The sequence below is a fragment of the Antennarius striatus genome, chromosome 13, assembly GCF_040054535.1.
Source record: "Antennarius striatus isolate MH-2024 chromosome 13, ASM4005453v1, whole genome shotgun sequence".
NCBI lineage: Eukaryota > Metazoa > Chordata > Actinopteri > Lophiiformes > Antennariidae > Antennarius > Antennarius striatus.
Genome location: NC_090788.1, coordinates 3,337,041 through 3,362,500, shown reverse-complemented (window position 1 = coordinate 3,362,500; position 25,460 = coordinate 3,337,041). Strand labels below are relative to the sequence as shown.

Genomic DNA, 25,460 nt, shown 5'->3' with positions numbered 1-25,460 from the left:
TGAGAATAACTGAATAATTTCAGAGATGATGGAAACGGTGACGACAGATCATGAGAGTCAGATCGGTTCTAAAAGTTCAGGAGATTAAAAAAAAACCCACAGAAACAATCACCTTAAAATGTTTACAGACAAACAAACATGTTTGGTATTTGTAAAATAAATTCATGTATTAGTTTTATGAAGATTCAACTGATTCCATTCTTACCTTTACAATCATCTGAGAACAAGTTAATGTATTTAAGTAAAAACATTGAAAGCAATAAAATGAGTGATAAAAATGATCAATTAGTTCCATAAATACTCAGATGGATTTCTACTGAACAAAATAAGATAAAATGATGCGTCAGGCACAGACTGGTTTCATTAGACAATCAACCTTACTAACTTTAATCTGTCTCAGATTAATGCCAATTGAAGAAAGAATTAATCAGTGACTGTTATATTAGTCGCTTTAGACGTCTTCCAAGCAGAACAAACATTTGTTGTGTCCAGACGTTGTGTTCTCCCTAAGTGAACCGAATCCCTTCGCTTTATATCTGTTCTCACACAAGATATTTTGACTTTTTTCACATTTTTTGGATAATTTTAGACAAGACAAGAAAAAAAAAAGCCACCTTAATCTTGACATTAATCATGATGGAGCTAATCTTTAGTCACAGCTTGACAATAAAATGTCCACATTTAATCAGAATCAGAATCCGAATACATGTACTTTATTCATCCCTAAGGGGGAAATCACTTATTGCACAGTTACACTGCTCCAAAAAGTAGAAGAAAAATCGTCAGATCAAGAGAAATTATCAGAAAAAAAAGAATAAACAAGACATTCTAATAGTATATAATATACTGTATATAAAGTACAGTATTCAATGTCCGGCTTCCTTTCCTCCTCTTGTAATATTATTCACATTTGTGATAATTGAACATTTATATTGCACTCGTGTACATTGAAACTCACCTGTATACTACTATACGTACATGTATATACTTATACGGTATATGTAGATAAAATATATACCTACACACAAATATAGTTGACACCTCATGTTTCATTATCTTGCACAGATTTGTTTTCTTTCATTTTATTGTCTGAAGAATGCATCAAAATGTATTATAACATTTATAATCCAATTCCTTTAATGTTATCTGTCTTATCTTTATATAGTTCCGTATGTATTTGTCTGTTTCTCTGCTGCTGTGATGTGAATAGACCATCAGAGATCAATAAAGTTATGAAATAACAATAGAGATTAATAATCACTCAAGACAAAGTCTGAATAAATCAGATCATCTGAAGTTTCCAATGAGCTTTTACTGAAAATTTTAGCTTCTCGGTTTTTGTTTTTGACAATTTAAATCTATTTGTTTCATTCTTTATTTAGACTTTAATTTATGCCTATTTTAACACTCAGTGCGTCCAACTCAGACATGACAGAATCGTTTTTTTTTATTTTCGTTATAAACTTGTTATTTCTATTTATTTCTACTAATCAGTTTCTAAATAACTGAAACCTGTTCTTCAATTGTCACAGAAAACGTGTTAAACTTGAGAACCTATTTGAGAACCTATCCTATTTTAAAGTTCTCCCACTGACGTGTGTGAGTGTGTGTGTCGACCCACCTGGCGTTCGTGCAGTCCCGGTACAGCGTCTCGAAGTCGGACCTGGTGATGAGCTTGCAGCGGTTGACTCCGGGCTGGATGGCGCCGAGCCCACGCAGGACGCGCACCTGCTCCACGGTGCAGACCACCGGGCTGATGTCCAGCCGCTTCAGCTTGGTGTAGACCGTATGCAGCCCCCCTACCAGGTGCTTCAGGAACAACTCGAACACTTGCGGCAGGCAGATCAGCTCCACGCCGTTCACCGTGAACGAAGCCACCTTGACGCCGTGGACTTCTACCATCTTACACTCGGTGTGCGGGGGAGCCGCCGCGCCTCCGCCGCTCGTCCCGTTCACGTTGAGCGGGACTCTGCCGCCTCCGCCGCCGCCGCCGCTGCCGCTCAGGAACGCTCCGCTCAGGCGAGCGGCAGGGAGGCGCGCCGCGCTGGCCGCGTTGGCGGCGCTGTAGGGCGCGTCTGAGTGGAAGAGAGGGTCGCTGGGTGGTGTGGAAGTCCGAGAAAGTGGGGTGTTAGTGGAGCCCGCCATGCTGGAGTCGATGACAGACAAGAAGAGGAGTGAGTTTACCTTTCTTTTCTCTTCTTTTAGTTCTCTTTTCATCTGTGACTTTCAACGCGTCTGTTTCGCTCTGTTCCCACTAATAACTAACGACACTCCCCCCTCGCTCTCTCTCTGTCTCTCTCTCTCTCTCTCTCTCTCTCTCTCTCTCTCTCTCTCTGTCTCTCCCTCTCCCTCTCCCCCCCATGACTTCATCCCTCTCTCTATCTCTCCACTTGTACTTCACCTGTCTCCCTCTCACTCTGCCTCTCTCGCCCCCTACCTCAACAGCCAATCAGACGCAAGGGTCGCACACGGACAAGCCTCCCATTGGTCAGAATTCTTCCCTAAGGCGGGGTTAATGTACACGGAAGTTAATAAATGCATTGGAATGAAACAAGAAAGTGAAAGACATCTATGACAATTAAATCAATATTGAGTGAAATTGGGTTATAATAATGATGTAACTTTAATTTATTATGTTCTCCTGGGTTCATAACACTGGTGTCCTTTCTTATACATTTCTTTTGTTGTTTCACGTCTGATCAAAATGTTTTTTTAATTTAGTTAATGTTTTTTAAAGTTAATCTATTGTATACTTTTTTCTTAAGTCTTTATTTATTGCTGAATGTGCACAGAGTTGTAAACTATCATTCTTTAACCACATGTTCTTGTTTTAATTATGTTTGACGTGTTTACTGCAGTAATCTGGTTCACTCCTACACAGAAACATCGGGTAAGCTGTTTTCCAACAGAGCTAATAAATTCATAAATTTTAATCTGTTGTAAGAACGAGAGAATGATAGTGCTGTGAGAAACCCCACCTCATAGATCAGGTGGGTTTCAAATTAAAAGCGCAGCGTCAAATTAAAAGCATCAAATTAACCTTTACAGAGCAGAGCAGATTAAATGTCAGCAGAAAATAGCTGAATACCATCCCATCCATGCTATCCATGTTTAAAATATCATCCCATCCATATTACAGGATGGAGTATCACATGGAATCAGTGAATGTACAGCAAAGAGTAACAACCTGCACACATAAATTGTCAGAGATCAGAACAATGAAATTACCCCAAGCAGATTATTACCCAATATATCTCAGATTCTGATGTTTACTTTAAATTTAAAAATGTGTTAGTTGTTATATCAAGTGGAGACATCTTTAAAAGGCAAAAAGGCACAAGAAATAGATTTAAACCGATCAATATCTATTTAAGATCTCTTTGTAGTTTAATAGATCACTGAGTTAATATTAATTTAGGCATGAGGCAGATCCGAGTAGAGTGGCGTCATCGTGGTGACGTCACAACGATACGTGAATTCTGACCCTCATACATATGGAATATGTGTGTTAACATACACGCACCAGTTGGCACGGCTCCCATGAACAATAACTTCAGTTTTTTCCATACATGTTGACTGTTATTATTTAATGACAAACGTGTAACATGTACTTTAAGACGTGTGGATATTTAGAAAGTAACTGAACCAGTTCAGTCAGTGCAGAACAACCAAACTCCTCTCGGTGTTTTCTTCGTTCAAGGTTGTTCCTCCATCGCCGATCGTCTCTGGAGGTTTCCCCGCAGTCAGGAAACGAGCAGTAAACGTTCTGGCAGCGGATCACAGCCGTCCTATCAGCGCACAGCCCTCGTTAACACCTCTCGCTAACGAGCTACAAAAGGCCTTTTAATGTCAGGAACAGAAGAGACGCCAGGCAAGATTTAACAGAAGAACACTTTCTTTTTCTTTTAACGCTCTTCAAACGTTTTTGACAACAGACTCACCGGCTGCATGCGCTCACGGTTCAGTTTCTGATCGGTTATAGTGAAAATACAATCAGATTATTGATGGGCTAAGGCGCTGTATGACTATTTCTGATATAGATTGTACTATTATTACCGATACACTCATCTGTTTCTATCAAATAAATATGTAAAGTGTCTTCAAAACAGCCTTCATGTCCTTGATCGCTGCTTTAACACACACAAATATCTCATTTATTTCTACCAGACAGTAAATATGAGTAGCAAGTAAATCTTCAGAGGCAGATATCAGTAAAACAGCAGGGAGAAATTACACACAGCTTCATGAAATTACACACAAGACCTCCCAGAGGTAGGCAGGCTTCAACTAGAATGCTTTTCTTCATCACTTTAATCTGAAAGTTTAAATTTAATGTTGGATGTCCATAGTCAGAACATTTTAATGTATAATTATTAATTACATAATCAAATAATAATCTTACTTTCAAAGAATGAGCAAAATAAAGTTATTTAATGACAAGAAACTTTCTTTCCTTTCTAGTTCTCATGAGATATGAACACTTAATCACAGGTAAATGCAAAATGCTCTTTGATTCATTATCACTAGAAAAAAGTTTTGTCATCAAAGTGATAAAGTCGATGAGTAAAATAATCAATTTGTTTTTTATCTAATATTTGATCACATTTTCATTCTTTGTGATGGAGATCTGGAACCACAGATCTGAAGACTTAAATGATCAGAATAAAAATTTTAAATAAAATAACTCATTTATGTTGTTCTAGACTTTAAGCATTGACTAAAGCAGAGGAACATGAACATCAAATGAAAGCAAATGGAAGAAAAATGATTTAAAAAAATACAAACGCACACACTTTATCATTTTAATGAATAACATCATCAGTTTAAACCTTTAGAGGAAGGTTTTTGTGAGTAAAAAGCATGTGGAGAACAAAGTGATGCAAAGTTTAATAGCACATATTAATATGTGAGAAAAACATGCATGGACTTTGAGGAAAAAAATCAAATGGAAATAAGTAGAAGTACCAAAACCTCAAAGTTTAGTACAAGACTGAATTGATGATACAAGAAAGTAAACAGTTTTCATCAAACTGAGTGAAGGACCAATAAAAGGTTGCATACGTTCAGCGTGAGGTTTTTCCATACATTTTAATAGATTTAGAAAAGTCCATATCTCAGTAATCCAGGAAACAAGGTGAGGAGAGGAGGAAAGGAAATGAGGGCAGAGCTGAATATTTTAAACCATCTGGTCTTTTTATAGATGAATGAAGGAGAAACACAAGGCAGCAGTCTGTGTTTTTGGATGCACATCATTCAGAGTGTCTATGTAGGAATTTGGCAGCAGCAGAAAGCACCAAAAAAGAAGAAGACAACGTTGCCAAACCTGCAGCCACGTCTCAGTGATCAGACAGTAATCAAACGTCTGATGATCAGAATCTGATTACTTTTCGTGGGTGACTCCTTTATTCAGCACAGACTTCACACAGATAGTGTCTCACCATGTATAGTGGTTATATTGTCTATAGCTGAATCTATGCACTACATTTCCGTTCAGACCGGACAAACATGTCTGCATCTCATTTTAACGCAATAGTGAAACCACAGGACAAACAGGAGACACTAAATCAGTGGAGAAACGGGAGGGAAGACAGTCCTGTTTGACTGCATAGTTATTGATGTTTTTAAAATAGCAATGTTTTAAAAATCTTGTTTTAAGATGAGCCATGCAGTTCACACCATTGTGTCATAAGTTATTGTTTTAAGAGTTTCACACTACAACCTGTATTAACATGAAAAGTTTCCACCTATTATTAAATTGGGACAAAATGGCCTTTATGTAGAGACAACACATGCGTAGAAACCCAAATACACATGCACACATGTCCGTGTGTTTGTCAAGTCTAAAAAGAATTCATAAAGAACTTTATAATATCCCTTTGGGATTAATAAAGCATTCAGTCATTCATTCATTTATAATACAAAAAAATAAATAGATGGAAACCAACAAAAATTTTATTGAAATCTGTTTTTAATAGTTTTTGGATAATCCTGGAGACCCCCCCCCAAAAAAAAAAAAAATCACAAAAAAAGCAAATAATAACCAAAAAAAATGAAAAGTGACAATAACCTCTTTATTGATAATATGTTTTCATAGCAATTAGAGTTTAATCTCATATTTGTCTGTAACAATAATAGATTTTGTATTAATGTGAAAATTTTAGCCAGAATAATTTTCCGTAGTTACGTGCTTGACAGAATACAAATAAAGAGTATACGTTCATATTGACAACGAGAACTGCACGTGACTATCACTTATTGATCGCTGTCACGTGACTCTAGTTGTTTCCGTGCTAACAACATGGCAGCCGAGGATCTGCCTTCCGAATTTGACGTCGTCATTCTCGGCACAGGTACAGAGAAAGCTTGTTTTTTTTTAATTGATATCATCAATTGGCTTTTGTAACTGGACTCGTCCCTGTCTAATCGATAGATTTTTTTAGTCCCAAGCATCACAGAATCATAGTTTTTACCTGTTAAAACAAGGACACGTCTGGGGTTAGCCTGGGCGTTAGCTTGCAGCTAACGGACCATTCATTCTAAATGACAGAGGCTGCTGCTAACTGCTAGACTTCCTACGTCCACGTAAACAGCCAAAATGTCCAAATGTGTCGCTTCTAGTGTGTCTGCTAAATTTACTGGCTTGTGTTGAAGTTAGCAGCGGAGCTAGCTGCAATGTTTCAGCGTTAAACACACATTCTTTATGTTTTATATGTTATAGTTTGGGAGTGATGCTTACATTAGCAGCTGTGCTGTTAGCTAGCAGGCTAGCGAGAGCTACTGTCACGTGATGTTATTATAATTGTAACGCTAGTTCTTTATAGGGGATTGGAGGCTAACGGCGTTTGGCTAAACAAATCTACATTTATTAGCTCTTAACTGTTGAGTTCGCTTAAGTAAAGAAATAAAATCTAAGTGTATTCGTGTGTCTTCATGCTAATAGCTAAAGGTAGCTTGAAGCCACCAGCGATGCATTGATCTCCTCCAGAGTATCTGCGGTGTCATGTTTATATACTGACGTCTTTTGGGTTTATTGTCTTTATAAAGTCAGGATAGTTTCTCCTTCTCGGTCCCTGCACTGTGTCCGTTCCTTGTACCCGCACCGGTTATAATTACTGATGTATTGATTACATATTATTGACTGTCTGTTCAGGTCTTGCTGAGTCAGTGGTTGCTGCAGCCTTCTCCAGGGTGGGACAGAGAGTTCTTCACCTTGACAGGTTTGTTCTGATGTTTTGTGTAATTAAGGTCAGAAAGACTTAAAACTCTACGTTGCAACAGATTAGATTATATTCTGTGGATTATGTTCTTTCAATCCGTGTACTTCAATCATGCATTTTCAGTATTTGTTGAGCATTTTTAAAAAAAACTTGTATATGAAAAACCCATCAGCTAAACCTGAGTGTGTTCTCAGGCAGAGTTATTATGCAGGCAACTGGGCCAGCTTCACCTTCAATGGTCTGCTCACCTGGATAGAACAGAACCATGTGAGTACAATACTGCTCTCTCATTGGCTGTTAACACCTGCTGTGATGTAAGAGAAATAAAAGCATTGTGTTGCTGCCTCATATGATGAGAAATGTGAGAGAACTATTAATGCAATTTATAATGTAGGTAGAGCATCCTCATTGTGCGTGTGTATATTTGTGCATGCTGGTAGGAGGAGTCGAAACAGGAGGAGGTTCCGGATTGGTCGAGATTGTTGGAAGAAGGGGAGGAGCTGATCTATCTGTCAAACTCTGACTGGGCCTCCATCAGCAATCTGCAGGTCTTCTGTTTCACCAGGTAAAGTTCAGAATCAGTCTGATTCATGTATTCACATAAGATGACTTGTTAATTTTGTTATAAATCTTGTCAGTGAGGAAGATGAGGAGCAGGAGGAAGTTTCAAACCCTGAACCCCCAGTCAATGGCACTGAAGCAGAGACATCAGAGGCAGAATCTGCAGGTTTTATTCTTATGGATCAGTTGTTCACTTTCACTGAGAAGTTTCTTTCACTCTATGATGCCTTTATCAAATATTTGTAATATTTGACCCTTAACCTGAAGAACCTGCATGAATTCCTCAAAACAATTCTTAAGAGGAATCCTCAGAAACAAGTGTCAGAATCCTCTTTTTTTAAAATTAGGTGTGAAAGAAGAAGAAACAAAAGACACACCAGAGGAACCAACCAACAGAGATGAAGAGAAACAGGTGAGGCGTAGACGAGGAGAGCGGGGAAATATTTTTCTGCAGGAAATGAATAAAAACACTTCAAATGGATTCAGCTGCAATAAAATACCAAGAAACTGGTCACTGTGAGCAGGGGAGTCATCTTATAGAGGTGGTCAGGAGACCAGCTTTGACTGTACTGTAATAATGTAATTAAATTTAAATTAAATAATCTATTATGCCCACAGTGTTTGTATGTCTCCATCAGTTGATCACCACTATGAATGATTGATAAACTGCTATACAGAGGAATAATAAAACTGTATTATTGTTTTTTGCAATCACAGACACCTCAGACGGAGGGGGAGGAGCCAGAGACAGATCGGCCCAGCCCTTCTGCCGAGCATAGCCAATCAGAGCCAGCTAAGAAAAAGATCAGCTACGCAAAGCTGGTGAAGGAAGGACGCAGGTTCAACATTGACCTGGTCTCAAAGGTGAATTTATTTTATTTTACCTTTATTTAACTGATCCTTTTGATGCTTGATCAAGTAATATGTCAGAAACATGTAAATGAAATGAAAAAATAACTGTAATATGTAATATCTTCCTCAGTTTATGTTTTCACGGGGCTTATTGGTCGATCTGCTCATCAAATCAAATGTCAGTCGCTACGCAGAGTTCAAGAACGTCACCAGGATACTCACCTTTCGCCATGGAAAGGTGGAGCAGGTGTGTAAAGCCTACCGGTCTGTGTGTTAAACCTGTCTGTATCACGTTGACGTGCCTGTCTCTTTGGTACCTGTGTGTCTCTGTGCTGACCTGTCTCACCTACCTGGGCGTCTCAGGTGCCCTGCAGCAGAGCAGATGTTTTCGCCAGCCGCCAGCTGTCTATGGTAGAGAAGAGGAAGCTGATGCGGTTCCTCACTTCCTGCGTGGAGGAGACTGAGGATCAGCAGGGTGAGACACGTGATGACATCATCAGCAGTCACCTGTCTGACGAAATCCAACTGCACATTAAAATCTATTCAGCCTTGCAGGGCATTGTGGGTAATATGATTCCTTGCCTCCCTCTCCTTCAGCCTACAGTGGTCAGCCATATTTGGAGTTCCTCCGTAGCCAGAAGCTTGGTGACAACCTGGAGCACTTCCTTCTTCACTCCATCGCCATGGTAACGGAAGATGCTTCCACAGAGGAGGGTCTCGCTTCCACTCGTCACTTTCTGCATTGTCTTGGCCGCTACGGCAACACGCCCTTCCTGTTTCCTGTGTATGGCCTTGGAGAGATCCCACAGTGTTTCTGTAGGTAAGGAACATCTTACCTGTCTGTCTGCTTATCTGTCGGTCTGTCTGGTTGTGTATTTCATGTGTTTTACTACTACTGAGGTTTTTGTTGCTAAAGTTCCTCTTCCTACTGGTAGGACTAACTGTGTTGCTCTCACTGACGTATGTTGAGGCAGACATGACTGTCATGCTGAAGGCTTCTTTCTATTAGAGCAGAACATTATTATTAATGAGGAGGGTGTCGCCCAGGGCTCAGCTCATTTACATATTAGATGAGCTTCAGCGGATATTACTGCTCAGCTGAGAGACACACTTACACATCTGCGCGCACACACACACACACACACACACACACACACACACACACATAAAAACAAGGGTGTGGTTTGGGATGTTTTCTGTTTGCAATTTGGAGTTGCGTGAATAAACATTTGTTTGTTACCTCTATTTATTTTCATTGTTTATTTTTTAACTCGGATGCAGTTCTGTCGACACGCCTGTACGTGTCAGATGATTCTTCATGTTGATTTGTTAACGTCCTTGTTGTGTGTTTCAGGATGTGTGCAGTTTTTGGAGGAATTTACTGTTTGAGACACTCAGCCAACTGTCTGGTGGTGGATAAGGACACAAACAGGTAGGAACACAACTCACTGTAGTGTTGATAATAGTCAGATTACTCCCACACTTCAATTTACTACTCGTATTTGCGTAGTAAATGGAAGATTTGCTCTGTTAAAACTGTCGTTGCTTTCACCTGAGGAGCCGCCATCAGTTGAATTCATTAATAATGTCGTACTCTAACCGACAATCTGTCTTATTCACGTTCGCTTTCATTTAAATATAAATGAACTCAGCTTCAAGTTGACGTTTCATTTTGTGTATGCAGCCTCCATCCACACTGGTGATGTCCACGTAAGTGATGGAGGCTGCACCGCCACCCAAACCAGGTTCTGTGATAGGGTCATGGTTTAAAACGTCCTGAACTTTTAGGGTTTTGAGTAGAGTTACAGTTTGAATGAGTCTCCATGGAATTCAAAGAATGTCCCTGAAAGTGAGGAAAACAGGACTTAAAACTATACGTGTGAGTGTGTGTTTGTCAGCGTGTGTGTGTGTGCGTGTCTCAGACTGTCAGCAGTCACTCAATCATTTAATCTGGCAGTCGACAAGGCAGAAAATAATCCTAGAGAGACTCTGACACAGACAGAGGGAGAGAGAGCCGTGAGGTGTGAAGAGGAGGAGATGAAGAGGATCAGAGGTTATATTATAATGTTAATTTCCTCTTCATAAATTGAATATTTTAGTGATCATAAATTATCATCCAATCACAAATCTGAACAGGAAGGACACACACACACACACACACACACACACACACACACACACACACACACACACACACACACACACACACACACACACACACACACACACACACACAGCTGACCTATTGAAGGTCACCTTTTAAAAATAAAAGACTCATGTTTTATAATCCAAGTGGCCTGTTAGCATGTATGGGTCTCACAGTATTATTTGTTACAAGCCTGTTTTTAACCTTTAGCTGAATCAGCAGTTATTGTTGGTGTGACTTGTGGTCACAGATGTTTGGTCGACTGTCACCAGATTAATTTAAGAAAACTCAAAGACAAAATGGGTTTTTTTTTTTAGCTTTTTGTAATTTTTCTGTGACGTTTAGGTCACAGACGTTTGTTCAACATCCCTTCTTCCTGGTTGCACGTGCGGTTCCTACATCAGGCTGCAGGTTGTGTGTTCCATAAATCTAAATGTGAAAATGCTAATGATGCTAACAAGGCAGCAGTGAGACTCATAAGGAACACTGTCTGTGTTATCATCTATTATCTTTATGTGCGTGACCTTCTAGTGCTGCCCAAAGAGTGTGTGTGTTTGTGTGTGTGGGGGGGGTGTCAGAGGTTATGAATGAGCTTTTGTGCGCATCATTATTCCCAATAATAGGTTCCAGGAGTATGTTTGTGTGTGAGAGAGAGAGACACCCTTGAAATGGCTGCCACCTTCAGAATCAATCATTTTTATACTGAAATCACAATTTCTAAGGTGAAATATTTAAATCATGGGAGCTAGGATTTTAAACTCACAGGTTTGTTCATCCACTGTTGGTTTAACTTAATACCACTGTAATTATTGTGCTGACGAACAGACGGATCCATTAATTCTTTGACTAATAGAATATTAAACAGCTGTTAAAACTGAAATGTATTTCTTTGAATGTTGTTTTTTTTTTTTTTTCCATTTGGTTCAAAAGATAAAACGCATTCTGAGCATGTCAATATTGTCACAGGATTTTTGACATTTTGATGATGTATTATATGTGCAGACAGACAGTAGCAATTAGCAGCTAATTCAAAGGTAATGAAAGTCAACATTAAGTGTGGTTTAACTGGGAAGCAAGGCTAAAACATACTGGTCTGCTAATGAGACGTATTTTGCTTGTGGAATGTCAGCATGCTATGCTAAAAATCGCACCCTTGTGTAGCATTTTTGCTATTGTTGCTTACTCACTGTAAGAAATAAATAAAGACGATGTCAGAATGGATGGATGTTGCTGTGCTATCGCTGTGTGAAGCGGCTCATGTTGAAGATGGGGATCTGAAGTGCGTCATTCTCACAGCTGCTGCTGAGTTTCAGGCGGTTCTTCATTGAGAAACTTTTTCATAAATAAATGACATTGTGCCATCTCTTGTTCTCACCTTTATTCAGGTGTAAGGCAGTGATTGACAGCCGGGGACAGCGAATCAGCTGCAGCTATTTTGTGGCGGAGGAAGGCTACATTGGGGCGGATCGAAAGAAGGTCGCCACACCCACCAGGTCAGAACCCACCAATCACCATTCACCCAAAATCCTCAATGCATCATAGAGACGATAATCTTAAATGTTTAGGTCAGGTGAGACCTCCATATTTACAAGCTGTAAGTCGTGTCCGTCTGTCTGTGTGCAGGTTCCTCTCCAGAGCTGTTCTGATAACCGAAGCCTCCATTCTGCCCAGTGATTCAGAGCAACAGGTGAATCATGGGACATTTATTTTTGAGTTACTTTATATTGACTGTGTTCCTTTTTTGTTCCACCTTTAGATGTTACTGTCGGTGTATTTAAGGAAGTAGAAGCTGGAGTAGATTGTGTACAGTCACAATACTAGTAAAGCTAACGGGATGTTTAGACCGTCTAATGAGAACCACATACAATTATACGATTGGATATTCAGGTCAGAGGTCAGCGTGTCCTTCAGCCAAAGTGAATCATGGGATTGATGCTAATCAAAAAAGAGAAAGTCAAATAAAGAGTCACATGCTTCAGAAAATCCCCCAAATTCATCCGTCTGAACAAACACACACATTCCTCACTAATTATGTGAGAGTTCAATATTGAAATGTTGAATTAAGTTTGGTCACAGAATTTTCAGGCTCCATGGATCCTGTGTATGTGTGTGCGTGTGTGTGTGCGTGTGTGTGTGTGTGCATGTGTGTGTGTGTGTGCGCGTGTGTGTGTGTGCTAGCCTGCAGTGTTCAGTAATAAGATGAAACTAATCTGATTTCTTACTCTGAGGAGAATTTTCATTTAAGACTTTTCTGTGTCTGCTTGAGCTGAGGTGTAACTTTTCTGTCTGTCTGTCTGTCTGTCTGTCAGGTTTCCTTGGTAACCATTCCTCCAATAGCAGCAGGACGTCCGGCGGTGAGGATGGTGGAGCTCTGCTCGTCCACAATGACCTGCATGCCTGGAACATGTGAGACACGAACACTTTGAAATCATTTTATCCAACGTATTTTTATCGTCACTTATTCATTAAAAAAATTTTTTCTCAACTTTATTTGTAATCTTTCATCTGAAATTGTCATCATTATCTCATCTTTTAACATACTACTGTTTTATGATCACCTGTCTACATTTGTTATGTCATTTCAGTGTCTTAAAAACACGCTTACATATTTTAATGCTAATTTTATTTGGGTGGTTTGTATGCGAATAGCAATGAGCGCCGCATTTTTAAATCCTGTGATTGCAGAGTCAGGAGTTACCCTAACCACCCTGAGGTGGTTTGGGAAGCCTTTATTTCCATACATCTTAATCAGTAGATGAAATTATATGAAGGATCTGAAGCAGGAGGTGTCGATCAGTGAGACTCTGCAGCTGAAAATCCTGCAGTGTCCTTGAAGAGAAACTAATTTATCCACAGCGAGAAACACTGATTAATGACCAACAACGTACACACACAGCAGGTGTGTGCGTGTGTGTATGTGTGTGTGTTCTGCCTGTCAAATCATCATCATCATCATCATCATCATCGTCTTCTTCTTCGGCTGTGTGTGTGCCTGATGCTGCAGTGTGATTGGTTACTGAGTCAGTGAGCCTGAACCTTTTTAAAAGAAAACACCATTTATCTAAATCAGGGAAGCTGTGGATCCTTAAAAAGTCTAAAAATGTCTTAAATTTATTTTCTGATATTCAAGTTCTAAAAATAACTTCTGTAGAATTTTATCTGGTAGAATCACTGGGTTAAGGTAGATGTGTATCCCATAGTTGGTTTAATTTACTTATGTTGACTTTTTTTAGACATGTTTTGAGTCGATCTTCACGTTTTCTTGTCTTCACCTGTGATTGAGATCAAATCAGGCCAGATGGACAGTGGCTATGGATGGCTTTGTTAGCTTAGCTTGATGATTTGTATGTTGATAAAGTTGGTTTATTTGAATAGGACCTTTAGGTGGGGGTGGGGGGGGCGTAGTCGTCCCCTCATGGTCATCCTAGTCATCTGTAGTTTTTCTCTTCTTTAATGTGCTTTGTTTTTTTCTAGACTTGGTCCACCTCACCTGTCAGTCCGTTGGCTCCGCCTACGAAGACTTATGGCCGGTGGTTACCAAAATGTTCCGCACACCCGAGTCACATGACCAAGGTAGCGCGGGAACACGTTCTCTTTGTCTCTGCAGAATGTTTTACTCTTTTTATCCTGTAAACTTTCTCTCCTCTCTGACCTCCTCCCTCCGTCACTTCATTCATCATTTTCCTCTCTGCTTTTAATTATAACATGAACAACCTGCAGGAATGAACCCCCCCACCCCCACCACACACACACAGCTGTTGGATAGATTGATGCAGGTATAAAAGGATTCATCAGATGATGAAGGAGGAGGAGAGAAGCTTCTCCGTCATGTTTCTGTTAACCTGCAACTTCAGCGTTTTAACCAGAGCTGAAACTATTATTTTTTATTAATCTGCAAATCATTTCTTTTATTAATCGATCAATTTTTTTGTGAGGAAAAAAAATCCATCAGAACATCCCCCCCCCAAAAAATTACATCATATTTCTGTCATTCATGAAGTGAAGACGTGATTTGGGGAAGTCATTTTCGTGTTGCTGATTATTGATGATCCACCGTTTTTTCATAAGACGCTCATTTTTACACGAGTCCCCAAAGTGAGCATAAAATTAGCCTTCAGTGTTTCTTCATGTTAATCTGACATTTAGTCAGTTCACAGTTTGATCTCACTGAGACTGATTTATTCATCATACTGGGGTACAGAATCATTATCACATGATCCGCCTGCTCCAGGCTCCATCAACTGTAAGAAGATGGAGAAGAAACCAGTCTTATTTTTATGTTTTTAGTATTTTGAAACAGCTGACTTAAAAAAATATTTAATCTTTGGATTGTTTCTTTTTCTAGGTTTCAAATTCATTAAATTAAAGTTAAGTATTGAGACTCTTCTGTTTATGGTCCCTCTGCAGACTCTCCATCTGTCCTCTGGTGTCTCTTCTTCAACATGGCTGATGGTTCCGGGCTGGAGGTCGAAGGTCACAACCTCCCATCTAACGTGTATCTGTGCTCTGGACCGGACGGAGCTCTGGGCCATGATCACGCCATCAAACAGGTGACGCATGCAGAAACTTCATCTGTTGGATCAGTGTAGACAAACTGATGTTAAAGGTTTCTTCTACGTCTTTTCAGGCCGAGTCAGTTTTCCAGAAGATTCTGCCAGAGGAGGATTTCTGTCCTCCTGCTCCGAACCCGGAAGATATCATCTATGATGGAGAGGGCAACACAGGAGACGAGGACAAAAACGAGGAGAAAGATGGAGAAGAGAAAAAAGATGAAGGACAAGAGGAGAAAGATAGAGGACAGGAGGAGGTGTTGGAGGAGCAGGGTCTTTTGACAGAGGAGTAATGTACTGTCTGTAACCTGGAGTGAGCTGTGGGTTCAAGTTGCCTTCATTTATGGTTTTAAATTTTTATTTTTTTTCTATTATTTCTCTTTCTTTCTCCTTTATGTCTAATTTAAGTGTCAGGCGCGTTTGTTCCGAGGAAACATTAAAGCGTCAATATGAGCAAACTCAGGCGTTTGTCAGCATTTGCTGCTCCATTTTGCTCTGATTGGTTGCCTGCAGCGTCAGTCATAATATCAATAAATCTGAGGAGGCAAAATTTTTTTTCCAACATCATGGATGCTGAAATCCATCCCAGTGACTCAAACCACTGCATGAGAAAATCCAGTTTTCTCTGGTGGAATCATCCGAAAAACATCTTCAGGTGTGATCCCACTAATTTTCTATATTTACAAACAGGAAATGGATCAGTGGGGCGTCGGATACCTGCAGGTCCTCAGATCTCACGTTGAGCTGTTCGTCACCCCCCCCCCCAACCCCTCAAAAAAAACCACTGCTACAACCCACGATCCCCATGGAGACAGCTGCATGATGGGAAAGTAAAGGGTAGGTCTGGCCCACAGACGTCTAAATGTCAGACTGTTTAGAGTTTAAAGGAGCGTCCTGCTGTTTCTCCAGCTCTGTCAGACATCATCTGATCAGGTCTGCCACACAGGTGGAGCTTGAAACTGTTGCTGCCTCCTGCTGGCTGATGTCATCAACTGCATCGTAAACACTGACCAGCAATAATGTGATGTTCAGTATCAAGGCTTTGAAAGTTGTGCCGAGTAGGGGGGGCTTTCCTGTGAGATATCAGAATTGCTTCATTTAGGGGAGGACCTGAAAATGATGACGTGCGGAGCTTCGCTGCCCGGGTGATACCATGTGACTGACTCTGGAAGAGTAACGGATTTTGCCGTGAGTTTTGACCAATATAAACCAAAATTCATAATTCAAATGTGGTTGTTTCATAGAGAGTTGCGATAGAATTTACATATAGTTTGGAGAGAGGCAGAGATCGTTTGAACAGAGACCAATGTGTCCCTTAAATCAGCGGTCTCTAACCACCAGGTTGTGACCCGGGACCTGGCTGCAGGACATTAGATCAACTGACCGAAAAAATGTTTTTGTCCGGGCGACCGGTGAAAAAAAACATTTTAGTTTGACCGACCGACCAGTGGAAAAAAATTTTTTTTTACTGACCAACCAATTGATAAAACAATTTAGACTAAAAAACTTTTCAGACTAGTCCACAGACCTGGGGTGCGGGGGGCATTTTTCTGGTACTGGTAACCACTGACTTAGTGAAATATTTATGAAGTCTGAATTCTTCGTAACGACAAATTTGATCTCAGAAACCGATGGAGATGCGACGCGTGTCTGATTTTGGAACACAATTCCAATATCAGACACGGTTCCAATATTGTGGGGGATGAAAAGGTGGTGACGAGTTTTCTGTCTTCAAATCTTCCAGTGTCCTCATTAAAAGGCTGCACTGACGCTCGCAGTGGGGGAGGACAGGGTTGCCTGAAGTGGTTTAAAGCCCAATGAGGCTTGATCTCGCCATCACTACTGATTGGTATTTGTAAAGCCTGGCTGACTTGCCTCATCAGTGATAATTGGATATTAAGTTTTTTTACATAAGTTTTTGTTCTATAATTTCTGACTATTCACATGAGTTTGTCTCATCAGAAGATCAGACCTCAGATCAGGCAACAAACTTTTCAGACAAACTGAGTTCAATCTTTTTATTGTCAGAAAATTTTGGTGCAGTTTACAGACGGCGACCGCGACGTCCACCCTTCCTCCTGGTAGAGTCTGACGGGATCGGAGTGACGTCCTCTGATGAAACCAACAAAGAAGGGAAAAAAAAAAGAGGGAAACATGAAGTCAATCACTGTAGTCTACAGCAGCCCGGGTTAATCCTCACAAATCTGTCCTAGAAGCTGAAAATGAACATTTCTCCAAGCAGCAAATCCATTTCATGTGTTGGTCTCACTGTTAAAGTATCTATAGCTGATCAATCCAGTGATTTATAATAGTACGCCAGAGAAAACACGTCTGTAATTGACTGGATGAGCTCCCCTCACTCTGACCCATCCACAGATAACAATACAAACTCTGCAGTGAAACATTTGTTCTTCTAATTCACCTCCTGATTAAACCTTTCCTGCACAACATTCGCCGATTGTGCCGCAGGTTTAAGCGTCAAAGTGTGATTAAACATTTCAGCGTAGGTTAACAAGAACCCAATCACATGTGTCGCCAACCGCTGTGACTATAGTCAACTTGTGAGTTTGGTACCGGCAAATTCAAACATCTTGTGATAAACAGACAAAGATAAACAGGAAGTGGATCAGTCAGTGGGACCATGTGGCAAAGAGGACAGGGAAGCACATGCAGTACAGAATCAGGACCTCAGTCAGACTGAATACTTATCACCACCAGATATAAATCATAAAAACATCATGGACCTAACAACAGAGGTAAACATGTCCAGCCTCCATGTTGCCATGAACTGAGGATTTGTCCTACCGACAGGATGGAGGTGTAGGTGTGTTTGACTCACCGATGCGGCCAATTTTCATGCCTGAGCGAGCCAGAGCTCTGAGAGCAGACTGAGCTCCAGGACCAGGAGTCTTTGTCCTGAAACCAGCAGACACCCCGGGTTCAGTGTGAACAAGCAGACACGATCTAGAGCGGCAAAAGACAGACGGGTGTGCGGTCTCCTACCTGTTTCCTCCGGTGGCTCTCAGCTTAATGTGCAGCGCTGTGATTCCGAGCTCTTTGCAGCGCTGAGCAACGTCCTGGGCTGCCAACATGGCGGCGTATGGAGACGACTCGTCTCTGTCCGCCTTCACCTTCATCCCGCCGGTCACACGGCAGATCGTCTCCCTGGAAAAGATGATCCGATAATAAGGAGATGTACCAACAGCATCTCTCTAGTCTGCAAACTCTTTCTACTCACACTAGCATAACTTTTAATTCTCTAGTCTGGACTCACTTTCCGGAGAGATCAGTGACGTGGACAAAGGTGTCGTTGAAGGAGGCGAAGATGTGACAGACTCCAAACACATTCTCTCCTTCAGCCACCTGAGGTCCCAGACTGATGACCTGCTCCTCCTTCTTTTCCTTCCCTTTACGAGGAGCCATCGTCTGAAAGGAAGTAGAGTTAGACATCGTGAAGACTTCACATCTTTATCTGGCAACACAGTCTAGCAAGGCTCTAAGAAATTAAAGCTAAACAAGTTATCCAATCAGAGCACCTCCACGGTCCATTTCTTTCCTGAGAACGCTTCCCAAAGTCAGTCATGAAATTAACCCAGTTTCCCATCAGGTCAGCGTAGTGGGTGTTGACAGTGATTCAAACAAATCATGCAGAAAAGCGAAAATCAAAAACATTTTTCCAACATTACACTGAGCAACAACTAGACATTAGGTCCCTGATAAACATCGGGATCTCACATGCTGCATCTTCCGACCTGGACTTGTCAATCGTTTAGTAAACAATAGGAATTAATTCAAATCCATGAGTCAATACTTATACAAACACTTCATGTTAAGCTGTTCATCTCAACAGAGGGATTTACACTTTTACAAACCACTCCGCAGACTAGCAGCTAATGCTGGATTCTATTGGGTTCAGTGTTTCAGCCTGGCTGTCAGAAATTGAATGTAACTACGTTTGTAAGTTTTTAAGGGATGTTTGCTTCAGAGGTTACTGCTGAACAACACCGGTCTCCTTCATTAACCCATAAGGCGTGATGCTAACATTAGCTTGCTAGCGTCTACCAGCAAAAAAAAACCCGTCTAGAGTCAACAATTTCACTCGATTTGCTTCCGACTCCAACAAATACTTTTTACAGACGTCTCGAAACAATCAATAATGGATGTGTCTCAAGTTTAATAATTGTTTGTCGCTCCTTAACTTTCCGTTTAGAGTTAAAATGGCGACATGTTGCCGCGGGTCTCCCGACAGACACCCGGACGGAGACGAAAACCCGACATCAAGCTTCACGCAGAGAAACAATTTCATCACGAATACAAAGAAACATCTTCACAGATTCAGTGGCGACACGTTTCTAAATCGGATGGTCACCTAAAAAGAGGATTAAAGTTGGATGAACCGCCGTACAGAACCTACCTCTGTGTGTCTCTAAACGAAGCAGAAACAAGAAAGGAAAGAACCTCCGCTTCCGGGGGCAAAGTTGAGGCGAATCAGCGCGGGAATGAGCCGCTGCTGCCCCCACGTGGCGGTAATCCGAAACGACGATATCAAGATGGTGTTTGGACGATTTTAATTAATAGGAAAAATCGATTAGATTTACATCATGACCTCCATCAGATTTATCACCTGGCAATGGTGCAGTTTTAGGTTTATGGTCCAGGGGTAAAATTATGGGATGGAGCTTTTAGGTGCTCTGAAGTAAAGATGAACCTGGGCTGTCTCGGCAGAGGATTGTTTTCTCTGAATCCTGTCTAGGTTTTAATTATTTCATGAATTCACTTCTAATCTAAAATATTTCAATGTAAATCAAAGTACATGTTCACTGCTTTTACCTTACAACATATGAGCTGTATTTCTGTGTGTGTGGGTGTTATTGTCTCCTCTGCCCATGAGAGCTGGAGCAGCTTATGTGATCACTCATGTTTGTTTGTCTGTTTGTTTTTCTGCACAATATTTCTAAAGCACATTGAAATTTTAGGTGAAAATCTTGGCCCAATAAGGAATTGTTTAAATATTGAGTTGGACTGGATTCTGATCTTCAACAGTATGAGAACAAAACAAAACATTTGCTGATATGTACATAATTCAAGTATGACTTGAAATGAAATCAGACAGCAGCATTTGAACACCTCGGTTTATTTACAGAAACACTTTAACACAATGCAGAAGAAATACTCCAAAAAACTACAAAAGAAAAAAAATATTAAAAACACACACATACACACACACACGCACTCTCTCTTTCCCTTTCTCTGTCACTGACATACACACACACACACACGCACACACACACACTGTTACAAACTGAGCATGCAGCATCGGAGTTAATACAGTACAGTACAATATCCATCATAGTAGAAAAAGCTGAAGTGGATATGAAAGAGCTGATTATTGATCACTGGTTATTGATTCTGCAGAGTGTTAACATGGTGTACAGGAAACAGCAAGGGTTCAGTCTGTTTGACGATTGGGTTTCATTTATCAGATGGACGTGAAAAAGAATTAATCCAATGAATTAAATTGAATGGATGAAAACACAAATGTTTTAATAGATATTTTAGTTAATAATTAATTTCTTCATTTGATTTGCTAAAAGAAAAAAACGAAAACCAAAAAACCAAAAAAAGTGAAGTGATAATTAAAGCATGCAGGCTAATGTTAGCGTGACACAGCTATCAGTAGGAAACCCACACACAGGGGGAACAGAGAATTCCACACAGGACAGTTAGGCATGCAACATAAGAACAAATAAATGTGGATCCAATCTAGGAACAAATTCAGATAATAAAAGTTATATAACTAAAACAAATTTTTTTAAAAAATGTTTAAATTCTCCTGTTACTGAATTCTTGTATTTTATGAATGTGTCAAAGTAAAGACATGCAAAATAATAATGAGAGGTTTGGATAGAAAATACAAAAAGCTTTGTTTAAAAAAAATGAACAATTAAATTCAATCTTAATTTTCTGGGACATGGGTTGTTAAATTGTTAGCATTATTAGCATTCCTAATTTTGACCAGCGCTTACTTTTAGCATCAATGTAACATTTTTACTAGTTGAAAACATCCTGTGGCTAAAGGGACAGCTAATGAATGCTAACAATTCATGGCGTTTCCAATGGGCCTGACTTCCTCCTGCTGTTTCCCATAATGCTGATAGTAGATAGAGGCACCGTAGAGCAAATGTGCCCTCGGTGCTGCAGGTAAGGCCCCGAAGCAGACACTTCCAACCTGTCCTCATTTCAGGAAAGACCTGAAACCAGGATGAGGAATAAAACATTCAAAGAGAGAAAGAGAGAGAACCTGTGAGCAGGAATTCACTAAATCCAGAATTATTCACCTTCTCTGGAGTTAATAAATCCCTTGACATTTGGAAGTCTCTGCTTTGGATCCAGGAGGACAAATACAGAGCAGCCACACCCACTGAACATCTGGTAGTAACAGGAAAACATGAGAGCCTCTGTTCATGGGACTGATATATGCAATCTGCTCAAGATTAGTTCTTCAGTTTCAAACACAAGTTCTAAAAAAAAATTACATCTCAGATATCTGATGGGAGCATGTGAGCATCCCTGGTGTTCACATGAATAAATCAAACTTTCAAGTGTCGGAAAAGGTCAAAGCGGCGGTTTATCAAACACAGACGAATCTACCCCATGAAGGAGCCACTCATTCTGCAGGCGCCATTTGGACTCCCGACTGGGTTCAGGCTCTAGTCTGACACAAATTTGTTGATGAAGAGGTTGAAATTGACTGAATCCAACTTCAAAAAATCAAATCAAACCAAACTGACTGAAATCTTTAGGAAATGTTTTGTTGTTGTTGTTGTGTAATGTGTGTGATTGTTGCCTGGGTTGTCAGGAACCTGATCAGTGGTGCCATATTTCAAACTGATGCTGCAGGTAAACCTTGAAAACTGAGAGAAGTCGATGTTGAGAGAAGGTCTGGTACCGAGTCAAGTAGTTTTGGTACCTAAACCACACCAAACAACACCAGCAGTCAAAAAACCCATAAAGTGCAATGCTTTATTTACGTGTATCTACATATAATAATTATTGCTAACTCGTACCAGAACTACCATTAGAGAGGGGTAACTAGAGTTTGAAGTTTAGGGCAACGGACCAAGCTGATGGAAAAGTTGTTGAGTAACAACATCCAAAAGGCTGTTTCCTCATAGATGTTCCTTTTTCAGATGCTCAGAGTTTGACTGACATCAACACGTTTACAAAGATCATGTTAAAATTACATGTCATAGGGAATACATTCAAACGGCAAAAAAAAAACAACAGCTAGCTCGCCCGCTCACAAATGCTAAAGCAACACAACTATCTGCATCATAAATCACTTCTGCGTGAAAGCAATTAAAAAGTGAAATCCTCTACAAACTGCTTTCACCTATTACTCCACGAATCAAACAACAACTTCAAACGGTTTGAAACGGCAACTTCCATTAATGTGTAGCTGAGACGATAAGGATTCAGGGGGATTCTTTATGCAACTGACTGTTTTAGATTTTAAAGAGAGTTTCGCAATTCGGTGCGGATTCAAATCTTCTAAAAACATTTTGTGTTAACCTAATTTTCTATCTGATGGAAACGGATTGAATCAAAGGGTATCATTATTGATTATTGTGCATTTCCTTCTGTGCTAATAAATTCTGTAGCATACTAATGTCGCTAGAAGGTTGTTAGGTCGTTGTTTTTTTAATGACATTTTTTTTGTTGATGAAAATATTCCACTTGCATTTACGACGTCACTTCCTGTATTCAGTCAGGTGGGTGGTGCTTTTGTATGAGGCTCCACCCCTCTGTAGCTCCACCCCTTTACTGGTGACATAAATTCATGACATCATCTAAGAGGCCGCAGATTTTTTTATCCATTAAGTTTCGCAAGCCAAAAAGTCTGGAAGTAGCCATAATTTGACCTTTGACCCGAGCCTCCTCATGTCTGAGTATTTCCTCAGTCAGGACACCAAATGGCACGAAGTGTCAAGGTAAAAGGCAGTGTCGCCATGGCAACCACATTCAGCCATTGCTAATGGAACTTGTGTCACACTCTATAATGCATATCGCACTTCAGAAAAGAAAAAAAAAAGAAGAAGCTAGTAATATACAAAGTGTTTTCTACAGGGTGACTCACACAATGCTAAACACTGGATGTCTGATTCAAACATGAAAAAGCTTTTAAATATACAAATGCAATATATTGAGAATAATAATATCATCATCATCATCATAGTAAGAATCTGATTGTACAAAGTTCTACATTCTCCCGACGGTAAAAAGCTGCGTAAAGCCTCTGAGACGAACACCATGGGTCAAAAGTTGCAGAATATTAAAGGACTCCACTGGCATTTTGTTAGCTTGTGACTAGCAGCGAGGAACGCTAACAAAACTAACAAGTCAGTCAAGTCACTGGAGAGCTGGGAAATAACATGGCAGCCGCAGCAGAGACCGAAGCCGAAACACAAAACACAAAATCCTGCATGCAGAAAATCACATTAGTTGTACAGAGTAAACACTTTCACTGCAGAGGAAGAAATACAATCGCCCCGTCAGAACGCCTGTCCTAAATCTAACGTCAGAACGCCGCCACTCCCACAAAACCTCACATCTCCTGGAGTGAGGCAAGCAGGTTAATATTTCAATTCAAATCCAAGATGGAATTTTAATGTGTAGCTTTGACATCTCCGAGAAAACAACGTGAACAGAAATATGAGGCTTCCTAAAGATGCCACGCAGCCAAAAGACCAAACTTAACGGGAACGCCAGTCAGATTGTCCCGTTGGAAAAAAGCTGAGAAGTGAGAAAATCCACCGATAGTTTGTCAAAAGTATTACTGAATACAAGAAATGAAACTATAAAACATTATCTTATTAACTCCTGACTTTCCTTGTTTACTTTCCTTTTCTTTTTTTTGGTACTTTGAATTATGAATTCCTTTATTGCTTCTATGGAGATAAAATTCTTCTATCAGAAAGGATCAATACACTTGAATGAATTTGATTGGCTGATCATTGATGAACTTTGGTTGTGATGTTTTTATGTCTGTTACCTGAAATTATGTGGAAAAAACAATCTTATAAAGAAGCGGATTTTTGTGGAAGTTTTGATTTTTGACTTACAATTAGTGTTAATACTATATATAACTTCAGTGATATAAACAGATTTTTACAAATATTATTTTCAACGTTAATAATCATTAAAGTCCAAATTGAAAGTTGTCTGTATGAAAGTTCAAACGCAGTTTCTCCAAGATTCAATTTAGAAATACTACATTTTTTAACTGATTTATTTTTAATTTACCAAATGTTTTAAACAAGTCCTATTTTTGTTCACTTCAAGTGAATTTTTCCGGTTGCTCCTGACGACACATGAGGTGATCGGAAGCATGACCTCACGTTTGTTTTAAATTCTTAAAGGTCAAGAACACAAAGTTACAAACACATAAAGGAAAAATAACATCCAAACACAATGATTTTGTTGCAGCACCCAACAGCAGGCGTACGTCAGACAATAAGTAAAATTTAAAAGAAAAAAGTTTTGCTTCTATCTTGGGGCTAAAACAAACATGGGGAAGATGAATTTGTTCGGCTCTCTTCTTTTCTTTGTCTTTCTGTCTTGTCGCATCCTTTCTTCTTCCTCCCGCAGATCCACTGCCTCTAGATCTAAAATATTTTGTAAACTTGAGTTTCTTCCTCTAAAGAAGCCCAGAGAGGAGCGCAGGCAGCAGGCAGACAGCTCATTTAGGACCCCTGGTGAGGGTTGGGTGGGGTTGGGTGGGAGGTGTGGCTGTTCATGGAAGATCGTAGGTCGGAGAGCGGCGGAAGCGGGTGAATCTCTCCGATCCCGATGGAAGCAGAGAGACGAGTGTCCAACATCCAAAACTAAGTGTGTGTTCCAGCAGCTCCTGAACTGCTTGTATTACATACTATAAATATTACATTATTACTATAGTTACTCTGTTTAGTATCGAGAGCAGCTTTAGTTCATCATCATCATAAGATAACATGCTGTTTCACAAAGAAGTTAATTTTAAATTTGTCTTTCACACAAGTTAAGACGATATTTTGACTTTATGGTAACGATGCAGTTGTGATCAGGGCTTTGAGAACAGATGATGAATATTCATGCTGT

At 40.0% G+C, this 25,460-nt stretch overlaps 3 protein-coding genes across 4 annotated transcripts in view; 1 reads left to right on the top strand and 2 right to left on the bottom strand.

Moving 5' to 3' along the window:
* Positions 1–2,145, bottom strand: part of dacha (dachshund a) — a 14,302-nt gene extending 12,157 nt beyond the window's left edge. Inside the window, exon 1 of the mRNA XM_068331710.1 lies at positions 1,622–2,145. Within this exon, the coding sequence (XP_068187811.1) occupies positions 1,622–2,145 (524 nt within the window). The remainder of the gene's footprint in view (positions 1–1,621) is intronic.
* Positions 2,146–6,283: 4,138 nt separating this feature from the next.
* On the top strand, positions 6,284–17,088 carry chm (CHM Rab escort protein). 2 transcript variants are annotated; one of them, XR_011037851.1, is made up of 18 exons: positions 6,284–6,350; positions 7,151–7,217; positions 7,412–7,484; positions 7,658–7,782; positions 7,856–7,944; positions 8,126–8,190; positions 8,496–8,642; positions 8,761–8,877; positions 8,994–9,105; positions 9,228–9,450; positions 9,985–10,062; positions 12,162–12,269; positions 12,400–12,463; positions 13,086–13,182; positions 14,251–14,349; positions 15,184–15,326; positions 15,404–16,163; positions 16,273–17,086. XR_011037851.1 is itself a non-coding variant. In XM_068331717.1 (17 exons), the coding sequence occupies exons 1-17, from the start codon at positions 6,299–6,301 to the stop codon at positions 15,617–15,619; spliced, it is 1,875 nt and encodes a 624-aa protein (XP_068187818.1). In that variant the 5' UTR covers positions 6,284–6,298; the 3' UTR covers positions 15,620–17,088. The 2 variants fall into 2 exon arrangements, 1 of the variants encoding a protein (XP_068187818.1); XM_068331717.1 differs by having other exon boundaries at positions 15,404–17,088.
* Positions 17,089–17,330: 242 nt separating this feature from the next.
* On the bottom strand, positions 17,331–19,816 carry rps14 (ribosomal protein S14). Its single transcript, XM_068331718.1, has 5 exons — positions 19,741–19,816; positions 18,601–18,752; positions 18,330–18,491; positions 18,166–18,242; positions 17,331–17,438 (listed from the first exon to the last, which is right to left on the bottom strand). Exons 2-5 carry the CDS (start codon positions 18,747–18,749, stop codon positions 17,371–17,373), a joined length of 456 nt encoding a protein of 151 aa, XP_068187819.1. The 5' UTR covers positions 18,750–18,752; positions 19,741–19,816; the 3' UTR covers positions 17,331–17,370.
* Positions 19,817–25,460: the final 5,644 nt, after the last annotated feature.

Coding starts and splice junctions, on each gene's coding strand:
- rps14 (XM_068331718.1), bottom strand. CDS start 18,749: ATGGCTCCTCGTAAAGGGAAGGAAAAGAAGGAGGAGCAGGTCATCAGT. Junction 18,243..18,329: donor AGAGCCACCGGAGGAAACAG/GTAGGAGACCGC, acceptor TGCTGGTTTCAG/GACAAAGACTCCTGGTCCTG. Junction 17,439..18,165: donor CATGAAAATTGGCCGCATCG/GTGAGTCAAACA, acceptor TGGTTTCATCAG/AGGACGTCACTCCGATCCCG.
- chm (XM_068331717.1), top strand. CDS start 6,299: ATGGCAGCCGAGGATCTGCCTTCCGAATTTGACGTCGTCATTCTCGGC. Junction 12,464..13,085: donor CCAGTGATTCAGAGCAACAG/GTGAATCATGGG, acceptor TCTGTCTGTCAG/GTTTCCTTGGTAACCATTCC. Junction 13,183..14,250: donor GACCTGCATGCCTGGAACAT/GTGAGACACGAA, acceptor GTTTTTTTCTAG/ACTTGGTCCACCTCACCTGT.